The 20,781-nt window shown below is 62.2% G+C and overlaps 2 protein-coding genes across 3 annotated transcripts; one reads left to right on the plus strand and one right to left on the minus strand.

Moving 5' to 3' along the window:
• Positions 1 to 379: 379 nt before the first annotated feature.
• Positions 380 to 9,979, minus strand: MFSD2A (MFSD2 lysolipid transporter A, lysophospholipid). 2 transcript variants are annotated; one of them, XM_086479441.1, is made up of 14 exons: positions 9,902 to 9,979; positions 9,676 to 9,798; positions 8,863 to 8,987; positions 5,277 to 5,400; positions 5,057 to 5,135; positions 4,291 to 4,463; positions 4,090 to 4,180; positions 3,349 to 3,470; positions 2,956 to 3,039; positions 1,969 to 2,052; positions 1,525 to 1,637; positions 1,182 to 1,325; positions 811 to 987; positions 380 to 437 (listed from the first exon to the last, which is right to left on the minus strand). In XM_086479441.1, the coding sequence occupies exons 1-14, from the start codon at positions 9,977 to 9,979 to the stop codon at positions 380 to 382; spliced, it is 1,575 nt and encodes a 524-aa protein (XP_086335567.1). The 2 variants fall into 2 exon arrangements, with proteins under 2 accessions (XP_086335567.1, XP_086335568.1); XM_086479442.1 differs by lacking the exons at positions 1,969 to 2,052; positions 9,902 to 9,979 and having other exon boundaries at positions 9,676 to 9,795.
• A 6,738-nt stretch (positions 9,980 to 16,717) lies between these two features.
• On the plus strand, positions 16,718 to 20,194 carry MYCL (MYCL proto-oncogene, bHLH transcription factor). The gene is made up of 2 exons (XM_086479992.1): positions 16,718 to 17,222; positions 19,635 to 20,194. The coding sequence occupies exons 1-2, from the start codon at positions 16,718 to 16,720 to the stop codon at positions 20,192 to 20,194; spliced, it is 1,065 nt and encodes a 354-aa protein (XP_086336118.1).
• The last annotated feature ends 587 nt before the right edge of the window (positions 20,195 to 20,781 follow it).

Genomic DNA, 20,781 nt, shown 5'->3' on the forward strand with positions numbered 1-20,781 from the left:
TGTACACTAACCATCACCCCCGGTCCCACAGGCGATCGGCCCCACGCAGGCCAGGCACAGACGGGCAGCGAGCACGAGTGTTAACGAGCAAAAGGATCCTGCTCTGGGCTTTTCTGCTCTCCAGGACCCGGCAAGGAATAGTGCTTGTTTCTCGTGAGGCACACAAGTGCCACGGGGTCAATTTGTGTAATGTACACTACCAGCACTCTGTGGATCCCGTGGAAGGCACGAGACCGGCACAGATCTCGTGTTTGAGTCAGTGGATGCTCTGCACGGCTTCTCGACGGCGCACACCTACAGCGGCACGAGGCTGGTCCAGCCCTGGAGGGGCAGAGTCCTTTGGAGAGCCCCTGTGGGAGCAGACGGACCTAGCCCTGGGTCACACGATGCTGGCCAGTTCTGTGTTGTCCGACTCCGAGCTGCTGTTGCTCTCCTCCCTGCGGGGAAAGGGTTGGGGAGGAGGCATGGAGTGAGCCATGGAGCAGGGCCTGCCTCCGAGCAGACCTCTGCTTTGGAGCACAGGAGCCTCCAAAGGGCTCGAGAGGGACGGCACCGCCTCGCGCAGTTCCCAAACGAGTTTTCTTTAGAAACTGGGGCGGGTTCCTGCTGATCTCAAACACTTCACGCCATCTCTTTGGAAGTCAGGACTGGGAAAACAAGCCAGCCCTTCCCTCATCCCACCACCCACGGGTCTTGAAGGATTTCTGGACAAGTCACAGTGTGTCCCAACCCGTCTGGGCCTGATCCTGCCTCCACACACCCCGCTGGCATGCCATGCTTGCTACCTCCATAGCACAAGCTGACACTCACCTTAAGTCCTGCAGGGCTTTCTTGTTTTTCCTCCGCTTCTCCTCGTCGATGGGGTACAGCTTGAACAGGAACAAGCCCAGCAGGATCAGCCCCACAGGTACGGCCGACACCAGCATCTTCAGGGTGAAGTTCACCTCGCTGGGCTGGGAGCAGCCCCGGGTCTGGTACCCTGCAAAGCTGCAGACAAAGGGACCTTCAGGCAAAGGAGTCTGCAGGAGGCAAACCTGTCCCTGTGGGGAGAGGTTCATGGAGCCACAGCTGGATTTAGACCCCCCACCTCCCTCCCTGCCCTTGAGAAGCAGAGATGCCTGGATGCAGAGGCACCAGGCTGGCCTCCCTCCCTCCTCCTCAGCTCCCACACAAAAACTCACTCTAAGCTGAGTGTGGAGATGCCCAGGGAGACCCCAGAGGTGAACTTGGTGAAGAAGACATAAAAGGAGAAGAAGATGGCTTCATGGCCATGGGAGTCAGGGTGCTGCAGCTTGAAGTCATCTACGACGTCTGGGAGCATGGACCTACGTGGAGGGCAGGATGGTGAACACTAGGACTGAGCCGACAAAGCATCTCCTCTCCCTGCAGAGAGAATTTCCCCTCCAAGAGCCCCGTCTTGGGCTGAAAACACTGCAAAAAGGCCTCCCAAGGATTTCTAACTACTCTGGCAGGCACAGAAAGCACCTTGCCCAGCTCTCAGGATGCCCAGGACCTCACACTCACCAGGGCAGGAGAAAAGCAGCTGCAACACTGATCCCAGCTGCAACGGCCACGATGTAGGTGACGATGAGGTTACTGTCCAGGACAGCCACCAGGATGAGGAAGGGGATGGCAGACTGGAGAGGGGACAGAAACCATGTTGGCATCAGCAGTGCCTGACCCAGACGCCCTGGCCTTTCCCCTTCCCTCCCATGCATGCCAGCCCGCCGACGGCAGGGACAGCCAGGGAAGCGGTGGCGCAGCCTTCCTCCCAGAGCCCCACAGCAGCCATTTCTGCTGGCTTTGGCCATATCCATGACAGCACAAATAGCAGGACGAGGGACAGGCACCAAACCAGCAGCAGCCCCTGCGCAGCTCTGGGACCTCTCAGAGGGCCACAGCTCTGCTCATCCCACGTGGGAAACCCCATCCTCACATGCACCCCTGCGCTCGAGGGGACGCACTCACCGAGATGCCTATGTAGACAGCTTTCTTCTTCCCAAAGCGGGTAAGGAACCACTGCCAGAGGGGAATGGTCAAGGTGGCCGAGAGCTATGGGAAGAGAAGGCAGTCATGGTGTTGCTTGCTGGCCAGGCTCTTCTCTGGGGGAAAAGCTCTTCCCAGCAAGGAGCAGCTCCTGGGCACAGCTTTCCTCATCACATTTGCAGCACCTCTGATTTCCACATGCTCCTGGAGCTGGCACACAGCCACGCTGCCTCCTCCTGCCCTCACCCCATCCCTCGCCTGCCTCCACTCCCATGAAGAGGAGCTCGCAATTGGAGCAGGTGCATGGGGCCACCTCCTCCCCCGTTGCAGAGCACCCTGGCACCACCACCCTCAGGGCACCCGGCAGATGCCAGCACACCTGCCCAAACAAAGGGAGGACCTGACTTGATCCTCAGTGCTGGGAAAGGACCCAATCTTGTCACCGCTGCCTGCTCACAGCATAGCCAAGAGCCAGGCTCTGGGGTGATCTTGACCCCTTGGACCTCTCCACCCCATTAAGCAGGGGGGGAAGGGCTCCCAGGGATGAGGCAAGCTGGAAAGGGCTCTCAAGGAGCTGTTTTGCTTCATCTTCCTGGCAACAAACACTAAGATCCTTTTCTCGAGGCAGGGGGGAAGGGAGATAAGTGGCAGGATTTTGACAAAGGGCCCCCACGGCTCCTGGTCTCCCCTGTCTCTGGCCGTCTTCACACAGGAACAAAGGCCTCACTGTTCCTGCCAACCCGCCTGACATTTGCGGGACATTTGGCAGCTCCTTCTCCCTCCCCTCCTCCCCAGGGGACCTTCAGTCACTGTCCCCATGGCATACCATCGCGGCCCCACGGCCTCCCTCCCCTCAGCCCACCGAGCACCCATCCCATGCCAGCTCCTGGGGAGGACCCACGGGATCCCACAGCGTGCATCCCACCGCAGTCCTGACCCTGAGGGCCTCCAGGACAGGGCCATACGCACCATGATGGCCAGGAGGATGTTCTGGAACTCGTTGCGGAAGCCCAGGGTGTAGGTGCAGAAAAGGGCAAAGTTACCCTCCAGCAGCTGCGGAGGAAGCAGGCAGCAGTTAGGTGGGGACGGGCACCCCAGCCACCCCGCAGGGATGTGCTCCCCCTCACAAGGCTGCATCCAAAGCACAAGCAGGGGAAGAAAGCGGCCATTCACCGACCCATCTGAGGGCACGAGGCCACATCCCTCCTCTGCCTCGGGCAGCTCCGGCTCATTGAGCTGCTACCTCACATGCTTCCAGCCTGCCAGGATCATATTTGGGCCCTACGCTGCCCGTCCCCCAGCCATCTCCAAGCTGTGCTGCTGCCATTCCCTCTCCCCAGTCCTTCAAGCCCAGTTGCTTACCATGAAGGCCAGCGAGGTGAAGAGGAAGCCGGCGATGAGCTTGATGTAGGCACCGTGGTTCATCACCAGCTTCAGCCCCCGGAAGAAGGAGACAGGCTTGTCCGACTGGAGCTCAGAGGACTCTGGGGAACAGAGCAAATCAGCCCATCGTTAGACCCGCTGAAACAGAACCCTTGGGTGCAAGGGGTGCAGCACCTCATGCCTGCTGCTCAGCACCCTGCCCACCACAGCATCCCACCCCAAGGGAGTCAGGGCAATGCCTGCAGCGACCTCCCTGCCCTCACACAGGGGTCCCTCAGCCCCACGGAGGAAAGAGGATGGCCTGGCTGATTCGCCCAGGATAAGCAGAACTGGTTGCAGAGCAGAGGGAGGGAAGGACAGAAGCTACTGGACTTTGGCTATCACCTCACCCTGGGATGCCCTAGTTGGCACTAGCAACCTTGGCCAGCCAAAACTGTGCAAGATAAAAGTTATCTCTGACAGCACAGAGCAGAGAGCTAAGTCCTCAGGGCTCTGCTGTAACGTACCCTGGAGATGTTCTGGATTCCTGCCCACAGTGCTGCCCCTCTGCAGCACCCTCCCTAGGCCCTCATACCCAGACCTCAGCTCTACCTGCCCCTCTCCTCTGAGGCTTGACCCACAAATGACGGGCTGAGAGCTCAGCCAGGCTCCTGGGGAGCCCCTGACAGGAGCTGCAGCATTTCACGAGTCCAGAGTATTCCAGCATGTCTCAAGCCTCACCTCTCTTCTCCCGCACGCCCACCGACAGGATCACGGCACAGAGGATGTAGAGTCCCCCGATGACCCCCGCAGCGATCATGTAGGCATTTCTCTGTGCAAGAGAGAGGGGAGCGGTGAGGAAGGGGGCTGGTCCCAGGAACAAGTCCGATCAAAAGGCAAGGACAGTGTGGCAGGGGCTGCCAGCAGGTGCCCCCAGCTTACCGTGTCTGTGAGCGACCCAGTGTCGTGGGTCATATTTAGCTCCTCCATGGCCACTGAGGAGTTGGACTTGCCGATGAAGAGGGGGCTCTCGATGCAGGGAGTAACCACCTTGCCCACAATCTGGCCCTGGATGGCGGTGCCCAGAACAGTGCCCAACACTTCAACCGTCATACCTGGAGGGAAAGGTCAGCGGGACTGAGCACAACCCTTGGGCAGCCAGGGCATGGGTGCAAAACCCTTCTCCACAGCAGAGCCTCCCCAGCCACAATTCATTGCCTTTCACCAGGGAGGTGAGCCAGCTCAGCTCTCCTACAGCTCCCTCCAAATCACCAAGTGATAAGTCCACAGGGAAGGAGAGTGTCTGCTGGGGAAACTGAGGCAGGAAGACAGGCCAAGACTTTGGAATGCTGCTCCCACTGCTGTATGACCGAGCAGAAGGAAAGACTCAGGAGCTCACATCCCCCATCATGTGCTCCAGACACTTGGCCGTCACAGGGACCACCTCCCCATCAACTCAGCTCTCACTGGAGTAGACAAGGATGTCTCCTGGAGGAGCTGGGGAAGAGGAACAGGAAGAGCTTGACCAGCTGCAATTCAAGCTCTGAATGATGTTCATCACATGCCATCCCTGGGGTGGGGTGTGATCAAATGAGCCCTTCCAACAAGGTATCTGGAGGAGGATCATGCCCCAGCGAGAGCTGCAGCAAAGGAGCTGAGCCCCAGCTGCCCCCTGGCCACGGCGAGGAAGGGAAGGAAACACTCTTACGGTAGGCAGTGGCCGAGTCCCGCTCGCTCTGCTCTCTGCTGATGAACATGGTCAGCGCCGAGTAGGGCACGTGGAAACACTGCAATGCAACGGCACGAGGAGAATGAACTCAGGGATGGGAACCTGCCCGCCCCTCTGCATAGCTCAGTGAGGTGAAGGCAGGAATTTGTCCTCTCCATCCCTCACCCACCAACCCTGGCGTGTGCAGAGCCCAACTCACCGTCACAAGGGTCTGGAAGGCGCAGTAGAAGACAAGGTACCACAGCACTTGGCCTCTGGAGATGTCCGGCACAAACCAGATGAGGAAGTAAGAGATGACGGCAAAGGGGGTGGAGAAGATGATCCTTTGGGAAGATGCAGTGTTAGCCTTGCAAGCACACAGCACCTGAGGTGCCCCACCAGCCCAGCTCCCCCTGCTGCCACATGTCCAGTGAGGTTCAGGCATCTGATTCTGGGGGCTCCTGAGCTGCCCTGGGGTGGCCTATCCTGCTCCAACACTTGGACAGGAGGTGGTTGCCACAGGGGTGATTCAGACCAGGCTGAAGGCAGCAGCTCAGGTCTCACAGGGTGAGAAGGTGAAGAGCTGACTCAGACTTCCAGGGAAGAGCTTTATTTGCAAGAAAACAGACATCCCTGCTTCGATGGAAGAGATTGATCTGCTCCCTGCCTTCAGCTTCCACCCCCAGCCCCAACCTCTCCCCCAGGCAGCGCTGCTGGGTTCAGCAGGATGTAATCACCTCCCTCGTCCCGGCAAGGGCTGGGGAGCAGCCAGGCAGCACAGCCCTGTGGGCCCAGCAGCCAAATGCCTCTCCCCAGCTTGGCTTCGCTGCCAGCCTCCCCCGAGCTCTGGTCCTGGGGTCACCTCCATTCTTCTGGCAGGGATGGGGCAAACCACCAGCCAGTAGCAGACTGCCTCCTTCTTCCACCCCTGCCCAGCTTCCTGGAGCCGTGGGCATAGGGAAATGGGATGCAAAGTGCAACAGAGGATCAGCGGGAATTGCTTAAGTGCTTGACCTTGGTAGTAGTCCCAGCAGGACCAGCCAGCAAGGGGGACGGCAGCGGGAAGCCACCCAGAGCATCTCTCCACTTCATCCAGCACATCTCATAACCCTTGTCCTGCCACAACCCGGACAGGGAACAGCTCTACCCTGCACCAGCAGCCCCAGGACACCACAAGCACCCAGGTCCCCCGCATCACTTAGGAGGGCACAGGAGGAATTCCTCCTGGAGGAAAGCAAGGCAGGTGTTGAGGTTACATCCACATCTGTTTAGGAGACTGATTTTGCTTGGGGATTTGCAAGCACCCTGCACTCCACAAACTATTGGACGGAGGCTGCGTCCTGGAATGAAGCCGGGGCAGAACCGGACATGGGACAGAGCCATGCACGGTCCGGTCAGGGCTGGCCTTGTGCCGCTCCACTGCCAGGGTACAGTGAGATCTTTCCATCCAGGCTGACGTACAGGATGCAAAGTTTAAATTTAAAGGTTGGGGGGGGTGGGGGTGGGGGGGGTGGGCAGAGCGAGAAGATCTCCATGGATGGAGAGCCGGCAGAGGCATTGCACAGGACCCAACACATGCACATTTTTCCAAGCGCACGTCACCCCAGTGGGGGGAGGAAAGGGGCGAGCGGCGCCAACCACTCCTCTCCACGTGCTTATCGCCGCACGCATACGTGGAGCCAAGGGAAATTTTGAATGAGTCACCACAGCCGCGCGGCGGGAACCACGTCATGCTCGCCTTGGGCGCCAGCCCATGGGGATGTGCCAATTCCCCGCGAGCCCACCCCAGCATCGGGACCAGGGTGCTGAGCCCTGGCCAGGACTGACCGGCAGCTCCTGGCAGCAGCAGACAAGTGACTGAGAGTTACCCCTGACCGAGGCCGAGGTGATTAAGACACTTGGCGGAGGCTGCCGTGACGCGCTCGCCCGCTCATTGGCCCCGGCTGGATGGTGTGTTTCTTTGTGCCATAGCTCACACACCCCTTCCCAGCCCGCGGTTAACCGTTTGCAAACGGCTGCTGCCCTGGAGAAGGAAGGTCAAAGCTGGAGCTCTTCAGTCACCAACACGTCAAGGCAAAGTTTAGTCACCGGGAAGTCTTGGGTGGTCGGGGAAAGGGGGACCTGCTCGGGGCAGGGGACAGAGCGGGGTCCCCAAGGAGAGAGGAGAGGAGGAGGCAGCCAGTGGATGAGCTGCTGGGACAAAACATGCCATAAAGTATTTCGAAAGGAAAGAACTGAAAGGGAGGGAGGTGATGGCCCTCAGGGAAGGTCTTCTCTCCCTTCCAAGGAGACGGAGCAGCCCCGAGCTTTGAGCTAGAGCTGCCGGCAGCTGGTGGGGGCTTGGCCTCACAGATCAGACCCTTCAGAGCCCGGCAGAAACTTTGGGCAATAAACCCTCACCCACAGGGGGGTTACACAGGGTCATGTCGCGGGTGCTGAGGCTTGGAGTCAGGCGGCTGCCTCAGACCACCCCGCAGCGCCTGGCTTTGCACACAGGGAAACTGAGGCAGCCGCAAGCAGCTCTGCAGCCACACCAGCCTGGGGCTGTGCAGCCCCACTGGGGCCGATGAACCTCAAGTTCAGGATGTTTAAACTCAGCTCAACTCCAACTCAGCCCTTGAACCATGGACAACAGCAGCAAGCTCCTCGCAGCCGGCTGCCCCGGCACTGCTGAGGGGCCCAGGTGCAAGTCCAAAGCTCTGGCTGATTTTAACGAAGCAGCAGCCGTTTGGAGGAATGCGGCCGCTCCATCCCCACCCCCTGCCTCGAGGATGCAAAACTACGGAGAGCAGAGCCGCGGCGGCCACCCGAGCATGCATGGCTATCCCGCGCAGCCCTGCCTGCACGCCCAGGCAGCCCGGCTCTAATCTCCGGACCCCAGACCCTGCCACACGTGTGGCCGCAGAGAAACTATTTCAGGCCATGCGTGGAGCCTGGCTTTAACAACAGCCAGCTGCCACTGCCCAGAGCTATTCCAGGAAAGCCCGGAAGCAGAGGGTATAATCTGTGGGGGAAAGGACTGCATCCCTCTAATTCCACTCCCCCCATGCCCACCCTCTTTGCTGCATTGTATTTCAGCAATGCTGCAGGCGCCCAGGATGCGAGTTATTTTAGTGCAGGACATGTCACCACGTCCACACTCAGGCATTAGCACCCTGCAACGCTCTGTGTCCCACGCAGGGTCAGGTGTTTATGTCTAAGTCTGCCCCGGGTGCAGGCAGGAGCCCTTTGGGGCCTCACAAACCCCATCCCATCTGCTCCAACTGCCTTGCGCACCCCCTCTCTCAGCACCCTGCTCCCAAGGGCAGCGGAAACACCCACGTGCAGACACCCAGCTCCATGACAGCTGTTTTCCTGTCAGAAGAGCATCCTCGTGACCGTCAGCTGGCACCCCACCACTGGCCTCGGCTGCACACACCCCCGTCCCTCCTCCCTGTGGGTGCGATGCCGCCTGTTCCGCTGGCAACGTGGCCCTGCCACCAGCCAGGGCTCAGCAACTGCCGCAGGAACAGGGCATCAGGGCAGCTCTCAGGGAGGATGGAGCTGCTGCAGGCGCAGTGACACGGAGGACAGCCAGGTCCAGTTTGTACGAGAACAGCTCGGGACCAGTCAGAGTAACAAGCGCAGACGTGAACCAACAGCTTGGCAGCACCTTGGGCTTTCTGGGACATTTGGCATCTCACCTGAGTGAGAGAGGGCGTCAGCACATCCTGCCTGACAAACCTCATGCCAAGGGACACCCAAAGCTGACTGGAACCACTGTGACACATCAGGCAAGGATGCAGGGTGCTACAGGCGGCTCTTACCAGGGCATCAGGCGGCCAATGCGGGTCCATGATGTTTTGGTGATGAAGAAGCCCACCATGGGGTCTGTGACAGCATCCCAGGCTCGCCCCACAAACAGGATGATGGAGGCATAGAAAGGGTCCAGCTGCAGGAAGAAGATCCTGTGTCAGAACACGCAGACCCCCGTGCCCCTGCCTGCCTTCCTGAGCCCCTCAAGACCTTCCCGACCATACTGCAACTCCACCGCCGTTGGGGACCGGGGGACAGGTCCCTTGGCCTCTCCCCTCACCTGGTTCAGTGGGATTTGAGGCAGGGTGATCCAGTCCCTCCCAGCGCCGCCCCACCACGCTCTTTCCACACCAGACTCCTGCCGTCTCGGGGCAGAGCTCCCCAAACCCCACCCGCAGCCAGCACGAGGGTGCCCCACGGGCATTTCTCCCCGTGGCTTCCCCTCCCTATTTCACACCGACCCGGAATGCTGCGGGTTCGTGGGACGGATCCCGCATCCCGCAGGACCGACACCACGAGCCCGTTTTTTTACCCCCTGGGGAACCCGAAGCACGGAGCGGCCCCGCACGGCTCCACGCGTGGGCCCGGACCGCTGGAAACCCGCAACCCTCGGACCGACGCCCACGCAGGATCGCGACTCCTGCGTGACCGATACACCACCCCCCCACACACCTTCCAGCGGGGGGGTCGGGGGCACCGGCAAGCCCCGGGCGGGCCCCTCCGCCAGGCAAAGCGGCACCGGGCACCCCCCGCGCCGGGGACTCCGGGGTGTGTGTGTGTGTGTGTGTCCCCAACCCCGGTCCCAGCCCTTCTCCCCCCCGTACCTGCGCTACATCCAGGAGGTAGATCTGGAGGAAGAAGCCGAGCGCGCAGCCCGTGATCTGGTACGGGGCCCCCCCGACGGCGTAGCACAGCTTGCTGCACACCGACAGCCGCTCCCGGCTCTCCTGCAACCGGGCTCGGCGTTAGCGCGACCAGGAAAAGGCCCCCCCTCCCCCCGACCCGACCCGACGCGACCCCCCCGCCCCCACCCGGGAACGCGGAGCTCACCCTGCGGCGGGGCTGGCGGCAGGCGGGCGGCAGGAGCCCCCCGGCCCGGACCCGCTCCGCGCCGCCGCCCCCGGCCATGCCGTGTGCGATGAATGGGGCCGCGCCGCCGCCCGCGCGGGCCTTGTACCGGGAGGGCCCCGCCCCGGGAGGCCGTGCCCGCCCCGCTCCCCGCCCCCGCCTCTCTTTCCCCGGGCAGCGGCCACCTCCTCCTCCTGCCCCGGCCCTTCTTCCAGCCCCCAGTTCCTTCCCTCCATCCTCCCACCCCTCCTGCCTCATCCTTCCTCCACGTCTCCTCTGGCCCCCATCGCTCATCCCCTCCTCCCTCCTTTCCGCCACCCCTCCATTCCCCCATCCCTCCATCCTCTCATCCCTCCATCCCCTCAACCCTCCATCCCCATCCCTCCGTTCCCCCATACCCTCATCCCTCCATCCCCCCATGCCTCCATTCCCCCATCCCTCTATCCTCTCATCTCTGCATTCCCCCATCCCTCCATCCTCTCATCTCTCCATTCCCCCATCTCTCCATCCCCTAATCCCCGCATCCCTCCATCTCCCAATCCCTCATCCCCTCCTCCCTCCTTTCTGCCATCCCTCATCTCCCCTCTCCATCCCTTCCCTCCATCCCAGCCCTTAATCCCTTCCCTTTCCACACCCCTCCTTCTCTCCATCCTCCCTCCCAGGTACCCCTGTTCGATGGCAGAGGCTGAGCGAACACTGCGTTGCCCTACAAGGGGACAGGGCTGGAAGAGGCATCATCAGCCTCCCTGTCCCATAGGTTCCCAGTGGCACCAGCCAGTGAGGGCTGGGAACTGGAGACCCTCAGTGCCAGCCCCAGCATGGCCCTGCTCCTAACCCTTCTCCATGTGGGCCCATCAAAGGGGACAAAGTGAAGCAGGACCCCCCCAATCTCAGCACCCATTACTGCACAACAGCTTCAGCGGGTGACGGTGGCTCCTAGGCCCCAGCACCTCTCCCTGGGCCACTTATGGTGTCCCCCGTGCCAGATGGCCACGTGGACATCGGTCCCAGCACCTCTCGGCTGTGCCAGGTGCTGCTTCCCCACTGGCAGGCACATGTATGCCTGTGCCAGGGCAGTGTCACCACTGCCAAGTGACAGCCTCGAACTCAAACTCTGCTCAGCTCAGGCCACCTGGGCTCAAAGATCGCCCTGAGATGTGCCACGAGAGAGGCTACACAGTGGGGCTGAGCCAGAGGGGCCAGCGGGACATCCAGTGCCATCGCCTGATTGCCACTTGGAGCTGCCCTTACGTGGGGACGGGGACAGAGACGGGCAGGCAGGACGGGCAGCTGGCACCAAGCAGGGACCTGGGATGCAGCAGAGCCCGAGCGGGCACGGGGGACGAGCGAAGCGGGTGGTCCCTGGTATGGAGCGGTGGCACAGCAGCTCCCAGCACTCCGTGGTTTCCAGCCCCTCGTACAACATGTGCAGCGGGTTCCCCCCGCGCTGCCACGTGTCACAGCCCTGTGCCCGGCCACGCTGAGTGCTCAGGGATGCCACCCGCCCAGGAAGGGCGAGGCGTCAGGCTGTCCAAATTTGTTCAGTGACACCAAATACCTTGAAGCAAGAGGGGAGCAAGGTGTGGGCAATATCACTCGCCTGGCCAGTTTGGCAGAGACCTGACTCGGGCTCCTGGCTCCGCTGTGCCGTGCTGGCTTGGGTGCGCCTGGCATCGGGCAGCCCCAGGACAGACCCCTTGGTGCGAGGTGGCAGCCCCCCAGACCCTGCCAGGAGAAAGGAGCTTGTGTGGGGATTAGGCTTATGTCTACATCTGCCAGCATCGGTGCAGCCCCTGGGGACATCCACACAGGTTTGTGTCCCTGCCGGAGCCCAGTCCTGCACCACCCTCAAAGCACAGATTTGGGTACCCCAAAGCGCTCTGCTCCCCCAACACACGTAACCAGGGATCTGCCGGGGAGGTATGTTTGAGTCAGCACCCCTCAGGCTCCATGTGAGACCCCTGCTCTGTGCCTCAGTTTCCCTTTCCACAGACAAGGCCTCCTGTGCAGGAGCAGAGGGGACTCCCGTGGTGGCACTTGCCTGCCCTGGAGGGACTGGGCTCCCCGAAGGCAGGGTAATGTTGTTCTCAGCTCCCTATTGTGTCTGGCCCCAGCGCTATTGCTCTGCTCCCTTTGTCCCAGGGGCTCCTCAGCTCCTGATGCTTTTGGCATTCCTGTCCTTGAGCAACCACCTCCTGGGCAAATGCGGCTTTAGGGGAACAATGAGCCGCCCTTTGTGCAGGAGATTGTGCAGAAAGACCTCAGATAGGTGTAGTCCTGTCTTACATCTGAAGTGGGAGAAGCAGAAAGACTGGGATTTCCCAGGATTAGGAGGATTTTCTCCCCCAAATCTGGTATTGCACAATTTCCGGGGGGGGATTTTAGACCTTCCTCCAAAGCAGATGCTCTGGGGGATCCTCGCTGCAAGAAATGAACCACCAAGGGCCGATCCCAGTGGGAATGTCAGTGCAGCAGCTCCTGCCAGGCTTGTGGTCCCGAGAGACCCACAGGTGGTTGGGGCTGGGCAACTTGCAGGGTCACCCTCAGCACCAGGATCAGCTCAGTGCGATGGTCTTGCAGGCAAGACTGGAGCTCAAATACCCCTCTGATGGTGACGCTACACCATCCCTGCCTCCACATCCCTGAGCTGGGGACACCATCGGGCTCCAGGGGTGACTCTTCAGGGGCTGGGACCCAAATGCTGGCCCTAGGGACATGGTTCAGCCCCAGGGACAGGGATAGGGGTGGGGGCTGCTCCAGTGGGTGATGGCTCTGCCATCCTGCCTGCCACCCACGTCTCCCTGCTGTCACCGATCCAGCACAACAGGGAGCAGGAGCTGAGCAAGCATGAGCACACCCGAAACCAGACAGCCCTGCCAGGCTGGGCCAGCCAGGATGGGGAGCACGGGCTTGGGGTCAAACGGCAGTGAGCCCATCCCAGAGCTGTTGGGGGACCTCAGGCTGTGGGCCAGCCTCGGTGTGGGTCCACAGCTTGGTGACAGCTTCTCCGGGGCTCAGGGCATCTCCTGGCATCAGGCAAGGTGTGCCGGGGGCAAAATGGGTCCGGGAGAGGGGGTGAGGAGGCAGCAGGGCTGGAGCCACTGGTGCGTTTTCCTCCCCCTTCTCTGGACTTCGTTGCCCGCTAATTTCAGAGCGGGGGCTGGGGTGGCCCCGGGCTGTGAGCGTCGTCCCTCTCCCCATGCAGCTGGGCAGTATTTCATGGTGCTCCCGTACCCCACAGGGACTTGGGCAGGCGTTTCGCAAAGGCCCAGCCAGCCGCTGTGGCCACTGCCCGACGGCTTCATGGGGACAAAGGGGACGAGTTGCATGGCAGCACATGGCAGCCACCCCACGCTGCCCGTGCCTCTCCCGTGTGGGACCCTGGGGATCATGTCACAAGGCTGAGGGGGATGAGATGGGGCTGGGATGTGTTGGAACAGGGGCTCAAAGCCTCTGCTGTCCCTGGGGACCTGGGACCCCCACGGGGACAGCAGGGTGGCTCGAAGGCTGCTGCTGCAGTGGGATGGGGACAACCAGAGGCAGAGCCCAGCTCAGGGTGCCTCTGGGACACCTATCAGGCTCAGGGTGGCTGTCCACCATGGGGAACTGCTTTGGTGCTGGAGCTTCAAAGTCCAGCCCTGCTGTCAGGGGGAATCCAAAGGGCACGGAACTGCCTTGCATCATGTGCTGGAGCTGCACCAGCCGCCGGCTGGGCACGGCAGCTCCCGTGGAGCTGTGCCAGCGCCGGGGGCACGGGCTCGGTGCTGGCTGTGGAGCCGTGCCAGCGCCCTGCAACTACGAGGGGCACGGGGAGGTGCTGGCCTGGCCCATGGGTGGCCCCCCCAGCCCTGTCACTTGCGGTGTCACAGCCCCCGGGGCACCCACCCCTGTTTGCGCAGCCGGTGCAGGCGGCGGCAGTGAGAGGCTCTCGGGTCCTGTTTGCTGAGTGCCTGGAGAGGCTGGGATGAAAGGGCTGCGCAGCCCCTCCAGCCCTCTCCAGCGGTGCTTTTGCACCTTCAAAGCATCCGGAACCCCTTGAAGCAGGAATAAGCTCTCGCCTCACCCTGGGAAAAGCCGGAGAGAGGACCCTGAGGCCAGCAGGGAGGGGGAAGGAGACGTGGCTGAGAGCTATATTGTAGGAGCCTTTGCTTCTGTGCTCAGGGATGTGTTGGTGTTGGAGCAGGCGCTCTGGAGTAGTGCCAGCTCTGTTCCCAATCCTGACACTCCATCTCTGCTGACCCAAATGGCACTGGGGCAGGATGAGTCCTTGCAGCAACTCAGCCCCTGCTCTTACTGCTGGCAGGGCAATTTATTTCCTAAAGAGAGGACTTCACCCGTGCTTCCTGGGGAGGGTGGAGGGCTAGGGACAGAAGGAACCTGGCTAGGGACACCCCAGACACTTGCCCAGGGCTCCCAACCTGGCTGGGGACCAGGGCCAGCACTGAGACCGAAGCACAAAGGGAACATCAGCCTGGGCTCCATGGCGCTGTGTGGGTCCTGGAGCTCCTGCCCCAGCCCCGCAGGTGTGTGGGCAGGATTGGGATGCTCAGGACTGCTCTGGATGGGCCAGGAGGGCACGTAGGGTGCTACGGCCATCATAGGGACCCCACAGCACCCTTGTGGCTGGGAAACCATAGCACCCTCCTGCCGCACTGACCCAGATGCACGGGGCTGGCAAAGCTTTGCAAGCTCAGCTGCACCTTGTGCCAGCAAGGAAAGGGTCGGAGCACCCCTGGGACACCCCACATGCTCAGGGACCCCGGGGACAGCCACCGACCCAGCATCAGCTCCGGGCCCTGCTCCTCTGCCTCCCTCGGGCCGTCTGCGATGGGGAAACTGAGGCACGGAGCTGCTCACAGCGGGCAACGCCGTGTCCCCCCGGTGCTCCCCTCCGGGCCCCTGCGCCGGCTCAGCTGAGAGGGGCCGGGGGTGTCTGATGGGGTGGCCCCCCGCTCTGTCCCCGCTGCCCCACGGACGGTGATTCCCTCAAGGGCCCCCGGCCCTGCCCGAGCCCCAGCAGGTGGCGCCCCGCGCCCGCCGGTGACGGCGGCCGGAGCCCGGGGACGAGGGGGGAGCGGGGGGGACTGTGCTGGACAGCGCTGGGCAGCGCTGGTTCATGCGGGGCTGGGATGTGCTGGTCCATGCTGGGCTGTGATGATCCATTCTGGGCTATACTGGGCAGTGGTGGTCCACTCTGGGCTATACTGGGCGGTGCTGGTCCATGAGGGACCATACAGGGCTGTGCAAGGCTGGACAGCACTGGTCTGTACTGGTTACGCTGGTCGCTGGACTGGGGCAGATTGGTCCCTGCAGGGCACTGCTGCAGGGCGAGGAACCAGCCCCCAGAACCCTCCCGGCTCCCAGTGCCACCAGCCGGGGCAGATCCTGTGGCCCCGACAGCGGTGGGTGGCAAAAGGAGGGTGCTGGGGCTGAAGTGGGTTGGTACACACTGCTGGGGGGACCCTGCTCGTCCCCGGGTGGGTTTTGTAACGGCATGTGCGTGTGTGCAACGATGCCACGGTCATTAGTGCACAAGGTGAAAGCCTCACCGTGTTTTCACAGCATTTACTGTCCTTCCTAGAAAGACCTTGGCAGCAGAGAGACGCAGCATCCCACTGTGCCTGCCCCGGTCCCCGAGGACACAGCGTGTGTCTCCAGACCCCCAGGCTGGATGTGTCGGGCACTGCACGGGCAAAGACGAGTTTGGGCAGCCACGATGGGGTAAAGTGCTGGTGCTGGGAGCTGAGTGTGCAAGAACAGCTCTGGTATGCCCCGGTCCATCCCTGGCTTCGCTCTGGCCTGTTGCTCCTAGCTTTGCTGGCACCTCCCAGCCCCTCCAGGTGGTGGTTTCGGAAGGACAAAGCTCCCAGTTAGACCTGCGAGGGCATTGGTGGCTGCAGGGGCACCTCTGTGGGAACACCCTGGGCACGACACAAACGCTGAGTGACCCCGATGTTCTCCTGCCCGTGTCTGCAGGGCACAGCCGCGCAGCAGCGATGGGTGGCTGCAGTGGAGTGTGGTGGGAGCCCAAGGGGAAGCGGGAGGGATGGCCGAGCAGGGGGAGGTGGGTGGGAAAGGGCACCCAGGGGTCGTCTCTGGCCGTGGGTGATACCTGGCTATCGCATGTCCCCACTTCTCCAGTTTGCTTTGACACCGTACTCAGCTGAACGTCCCCAGGCTGGTGGCAGAGCTGCACTTGGCCTGGGTGTCCTCAGCCAAAATTTCCCTTGCAGGAATCCCTCCCGAGCGCTTGCAGAGCGGGGGTCCCCCCAACCCCCGACCTTTCTGATGGGCTGAGGACGGCATCGGGGGGCAGCGAGGGTTCCCCCACCCCAGCACACGGGGTGGCCGCTGGTGAATAGTGAATAGCCCCGTTAGCAGGACCTGGGAACCCTGTTTGGGGAGGGGGGGGGGGGTGTCATCCCTCATGCGGTGCCCCCCACCCCCGAGGGGTGGGGAATAGTGCGGGGCCCCACCCTTTATGCAAATCACAGCCCGGCGATTGGTCGGTGGGCGGAGCCGGGCTCCGCAGACAGGCTATAAGAGCGGGGGGAAACAATGCACCCGCGGTCCCGGCTCGGTGGCTGGTGCCGCCGCGACCCGCAGCGCCGGGCGAGGTGGGTGCACAGGGGGAGGTCCCCGCCTTCATCCATGGGGGTGCCCCTTTCCTGAGAGGGGCTGCGGATCAGGCAGGGGGTGCCCCCCCCTTTTTTTTTTTTTTTTTTTTTTTTTTTTTAACCAGCTTCCCCCCGCCTTTGCCGCCCCCAGGCTCTGTCGCTTTCCCACCCCCATGCAGAGATGGAGTTTGACTCGTATCAACACTACTTCTACGATCACGACGCCCAGGAGGATTTCCACCGCTCCACGGCACCCAGCGAGGACATCTGGAAGAAGTTCGAGCTGGTCCCAACACCCCCTATCTCCCCCCTGGGTACCCCCGGGGAGAAAGCCTGCTGCTCCGGGATGGAGGAGCGCTCCGGCTGGCTCTCCCGCTACTGCCTGGCCGGGGAAGAGCCGGAGTATCTCATAGGGACGGGAGAAATCTTTGGGAACCTGAGCGCTTTCATCCTCAAGGATTGCATGTGGAGCGGGTTTTCAGCCCGGGAGAGACTGGAGAAGGCGATGACAGAGAAACTTTCCACGGGGACGCAGAGGGCCACCCCCCACAAACCCTCTTTCGCGCAGGATTTTGGTTTCAGCAGCTCGGTGAGCGAATGCGTGGATCCCGCTGCCGTCTTCCTTTGCCCGCTGGCCGAGAGCAAGATCCCCGCGTCCTCAGGATCCGAGGGCCAAAGCGATTCTGGTAAGGGATCGACGTGCGGGCTGCCCCCGGCCCGGCCACCCTCCAGCGTGGAAGGACACGCGTGTCCACACATGTGCGTGCCGGGAGCCTCCCAGACCGGGCAGCGCCTTTGTTGAGGCTCCAAGCGAGCCCCGGTCCCGGCCCCACAAACAAAGCGGGCTGGGCTGTTCCCCTTCCCGCGGAGCTTCTGCTCGGGAAACTCCTGCCCCTCCCAGGGGGGTGCGTGGGGCTCCCCTCCCCGCCGCTGCGTGGGGCTCTGGCTCGTCCCGACCCCGCGGGAGCCTCGTGGGCAGGTTGGTGAGGGGCAAGTTTGCAGCTCACCGTGGAAAGTTTGGGTGGGTGTTTTTTTGAGCGTCGCAGCGTGCTCTGCTGCCGGCTCGTAATCTTAGCTGCTTCCCCCCCCCCCCCCCCTCCGCTCACGGAGCCCACCCGGGATGGGCTTTCCCTGGCATAAAAAAAAGCCGAAATATCCCCTGGGACTGGCAGGTCGCGGAGGAGCGGCCGCGTCCCCCGGAGGCGGTGGCTCGATGGGATGAGCAGGAACATCCCAGACCGCCCCACGGAGCACGGCTGCTCGTCCCGCTTGGGGCGGGGGGGCATGTTTACACGGGAAGCGGATGCCTCTGGAACCCACCAGCCTAAAGCAAGGAGGTGCCCCCCCCCCCCCCCCCCCGCACCTATTTTCCCTCTCTACTTACGATCACCCCTCCCTCGGGGTCTCCCCAAACCCGCCGCCCCGTACCCCCGCGGAGCCGTACGCCATCTCCCCCGCTCCCGGTCTGACTCGGCTGCCGTGGAAGCGCTGACGCGGCCCCCGCGGTGCCGTGACCCCGTTAATAAATCTGCCGGTGGCAGCGACCTGCGCCGGTGAGTCACGGCGCGGGACGGGGACTTAATGCCATTAGGAGCCCGGGGACGGTAAAGCAGGTCGCGGGCGTTAAGAGGCTTAACCCAAATTGGGGAGGGGGGGACGGTTTGGGGGGGGGGGGAGCCGTGGGGGGTCCCGGTGCCGGGTTCGGTCCCGGTCCGGGTCCGGCAACGCCACGTGGGCGCCGAACAAAAAGCAACAGATTGCAAACAATGAGAGGGGCTGCGTTGATGGACAGGGCCTGGGACCAATGGGATGGGAGGGCAGCCGGCCGGCCCAGCCAGGCAGCCAACGGGCGGCTCGGGAGGGCGGGGACCCGCCATCGGACTTTTATTAATGAGCGGGGGCGGGGGCGGGGGGGGGAGGAAGAGTGTGTGTGTGTACACGTGGCTGAGACCGGTCGGGTTGTGACACTGATGAACGCTGCACACCCCCCCCCGGCCAGTAGCTCCAGTAGGAGCATGGCTTGGGCTTGCTGGGCGGAGCCCCCAGACCCTGGCGGGGGGGTGTCCGGCGTGTAGGTTGGGGGCCACAAGCTGGAAAGTGCCCTGGAGCACAGCTCCTGCGGCCACCGCTGGCCCTGTCGCAGGAGGGGTGGGGGCCAGGCCTCTGCCCAAGATGCTGGTGGGGTTTTGAGCATCTCGGAGGACCTTTAGTGAGCGGCGGTATTTTGCCTGAAAGCCGAAGAAAAAAGGTGGAAGCGCATCCCTAAAGAGAGAGCGATCGCGGGTGCATCTGGAGCCAGGTCACCCTGCTGTCCCCAGGGGCAGCTTTGTGCTGCTGAGCTTTGCTGGGGTGGTACGAGCTGCAATGACAACAGGCAGAGTGCTTTGGGTCCAGTTACCCTTTATTTGGGCCTTGCTGTTCCCAGCTCTGATAACCTCCCCCCCCTCTCTGATTCCTGGGCTTGAGATGCCTTCGAGGTTCACCGAGTCTATTGGAGGGACCGCTTCACCTCTCCCTCCCCCTCTGCACCGTGGGGGACTGTCCCCTCTGTCCCCGGGGAGCCTGGGCTGAATGGGGTTTATCACTTGTGAAAAGTAACAAGTCACCGAAGTGGGAAGCTGCAGCCAAGGGGAACAAAGGGCAGCTCTGCCCCCACATCCCTCATTTACAATTCCAATGGGCCTTGAAAGCTCCCGACCAGGATGAACTTTGGAGTTAGGCTGTCCCAGGTCCCCAGCATCTTGATCCTCCTGTCCCTACCCCAGGCAAGTGGGGTTGGATGTTTCTTGCCTGATGATCCTTTATCCTGGACACAGTTGATCCTGGTGCAGAAGCAAAGCCCCATCCAATTTTGGGGGACTGGGCACATGAACGTGGAAGGAATGCTCCTTCCTGTGCAATGGTATTGGAAAAGCATTTAAATCCTCCAATCCCTTCTGGAGATCGTGGAGTGGCTTTGCAGTACATGAGCAAAATTTCATGGGATGGTAGTGGAGAGACTATCTAGGGGCTGTGGGGAGCCTGGGTGGGGTGAAGAGGGCTGACCAGGCGCTCCCAACTGATGGCAGCTTCTTTTTTGCACTGGCTATTTTGAGCAGAAGGTGAGGAGATTGACGTGGTGACGGTGGAGAAGAGACAATCGCTCAGCCTGAGGAAGCCAGTCACCATCACGCTGCGCGCTGACCCCTTGGACCCCTGTATGAAACGCTTCCACATCTCCGTCCACCAGCAGCAGCACAACTACGCCGCCCGCTCGCCACCGGACGCTTGTCCCCCGCTGGAGCCACCCCAGCAGGATGAGGATGAGCCGCCGAGCGCCGCGGAGCCAGCCCCTGCCGTCACGCTGCCTGAGCCCAGCTTGCCGAAAGCCAGCAGCAGCCCCGGCTCTGACAGCGAGGACGTGGCCAAGAGGAAAAACCACAATTACCTGGAGCGCAAGCGGCGCAACGACCTGCGCTCCCGCTTCCTGGCCCTGCGGGACCAGGTGCCCGGGCTCGCCAGCTGCCCCAAGACGCCCAAAGTGGTGATCCTGAGCAAATCCTCCGAGTACCTGCAGTCGCTCATCAGCGCCGAGAGGAGGATGGCAGCCGAGAAGCGGCAGCTGCGGCTGCGGCAGACCCAGCTGCTCAAACGGATTGCTCACCTCAAGGGGCACTAGCACCCTACGTGCCCCCCATTCTGGTCCCTGCGACACCCCCCACCCCCCCCCCGGCTCCCTTTCAATTTGCACATGTTTTTTTGTTTGTTTTCGGCTGTTTGTTGAACTGCTGGCCCCAGGGGGCTGGAGCACACGGTGGTCGCTGCATGTGGGGTGGCTGTGGTGGCGCCCTGGGCTGCAGGGGGACTCCCACTGTGGGAGGCTGGCTTCTTGACACCGGGTGTTGCAAGATTTCCTCGTCTCCCCCCTGTGAAGCTTTCTCAAGTGGCTTTGATTTGTGGGCTCAACTCTCTTCCCTCTCCCCAGCAGCCCCTGCACCCCTCTGCTGTTTGCCACTGGCAGCATCGGTGGGAGCTGCCCCTGGGTATCCATCTTGCCCTAAAATCCCAAGCAACCATGGTCTGCTTCAGCTCAGGGAAGCAGGTGGAGGCAGACAGAGAGCCCAGCATGGGGCTCCTCTCTGGATGGATCCCCGTGGAGATGGTGGTGGCAGCATGGCGCTCTCACCAGGGTTAACAGCACCCCGTGGGTGATCCCCTTGCTCGGCTGGACCGTACCTCACTTTCTTACCACTTCACGCAGTAGCT

This window comes from Leptosomus discolor, chromosome Z (assembly GCF_034619465.1).
Source record: "Leptosomus discolor isolate bLepDis1 chromosome Z, bLepDis1.hap2, whole genome shotgun sequence".
NCBI lineage: Eukaryota > Metazoa > Chordata > Aves > Leptosomiformes > Leptosomidae > Leptosomus > Leptosomus discolor.

Coding starts and splice junctions, on each gene's coding strand:
- MFSD2A (XM_086479441.1), bottom strand. CDS start 9,979: ATGGCCGGGGGCGGCGGCGCGGAGCGGGTCCGGGCCGGGGGGCTCCTG. Junction 8,988..9,675: donor ACCTCCTGGATGTAGCGCAG/GTACGGGGGGGA, acceptor TTCTTCCTGCAG/CTGGACCCTTTCTATGCCTC. Junction 1,638..1,968: donor CTGTCTACATAGGCATCTCG/GTGAGTGCGTCC, acceptor TCCCCTCTCCAG/TCTGCCATCCCCTTCCTCAT.
- MYCL (XM_086479992.1), top strand. CDS start 16,718: ATGGAGTTTGACTCGTATCAACACTACTTCTACGATCACGACGCCCAG. Junction 17,223..19,634: donor CGAGGGCCAAAGCGATTCTG/GTAAGGGATCGA, acceptor TATTTTGAGCAG/AAGGTGAGGAGATTGACGTG.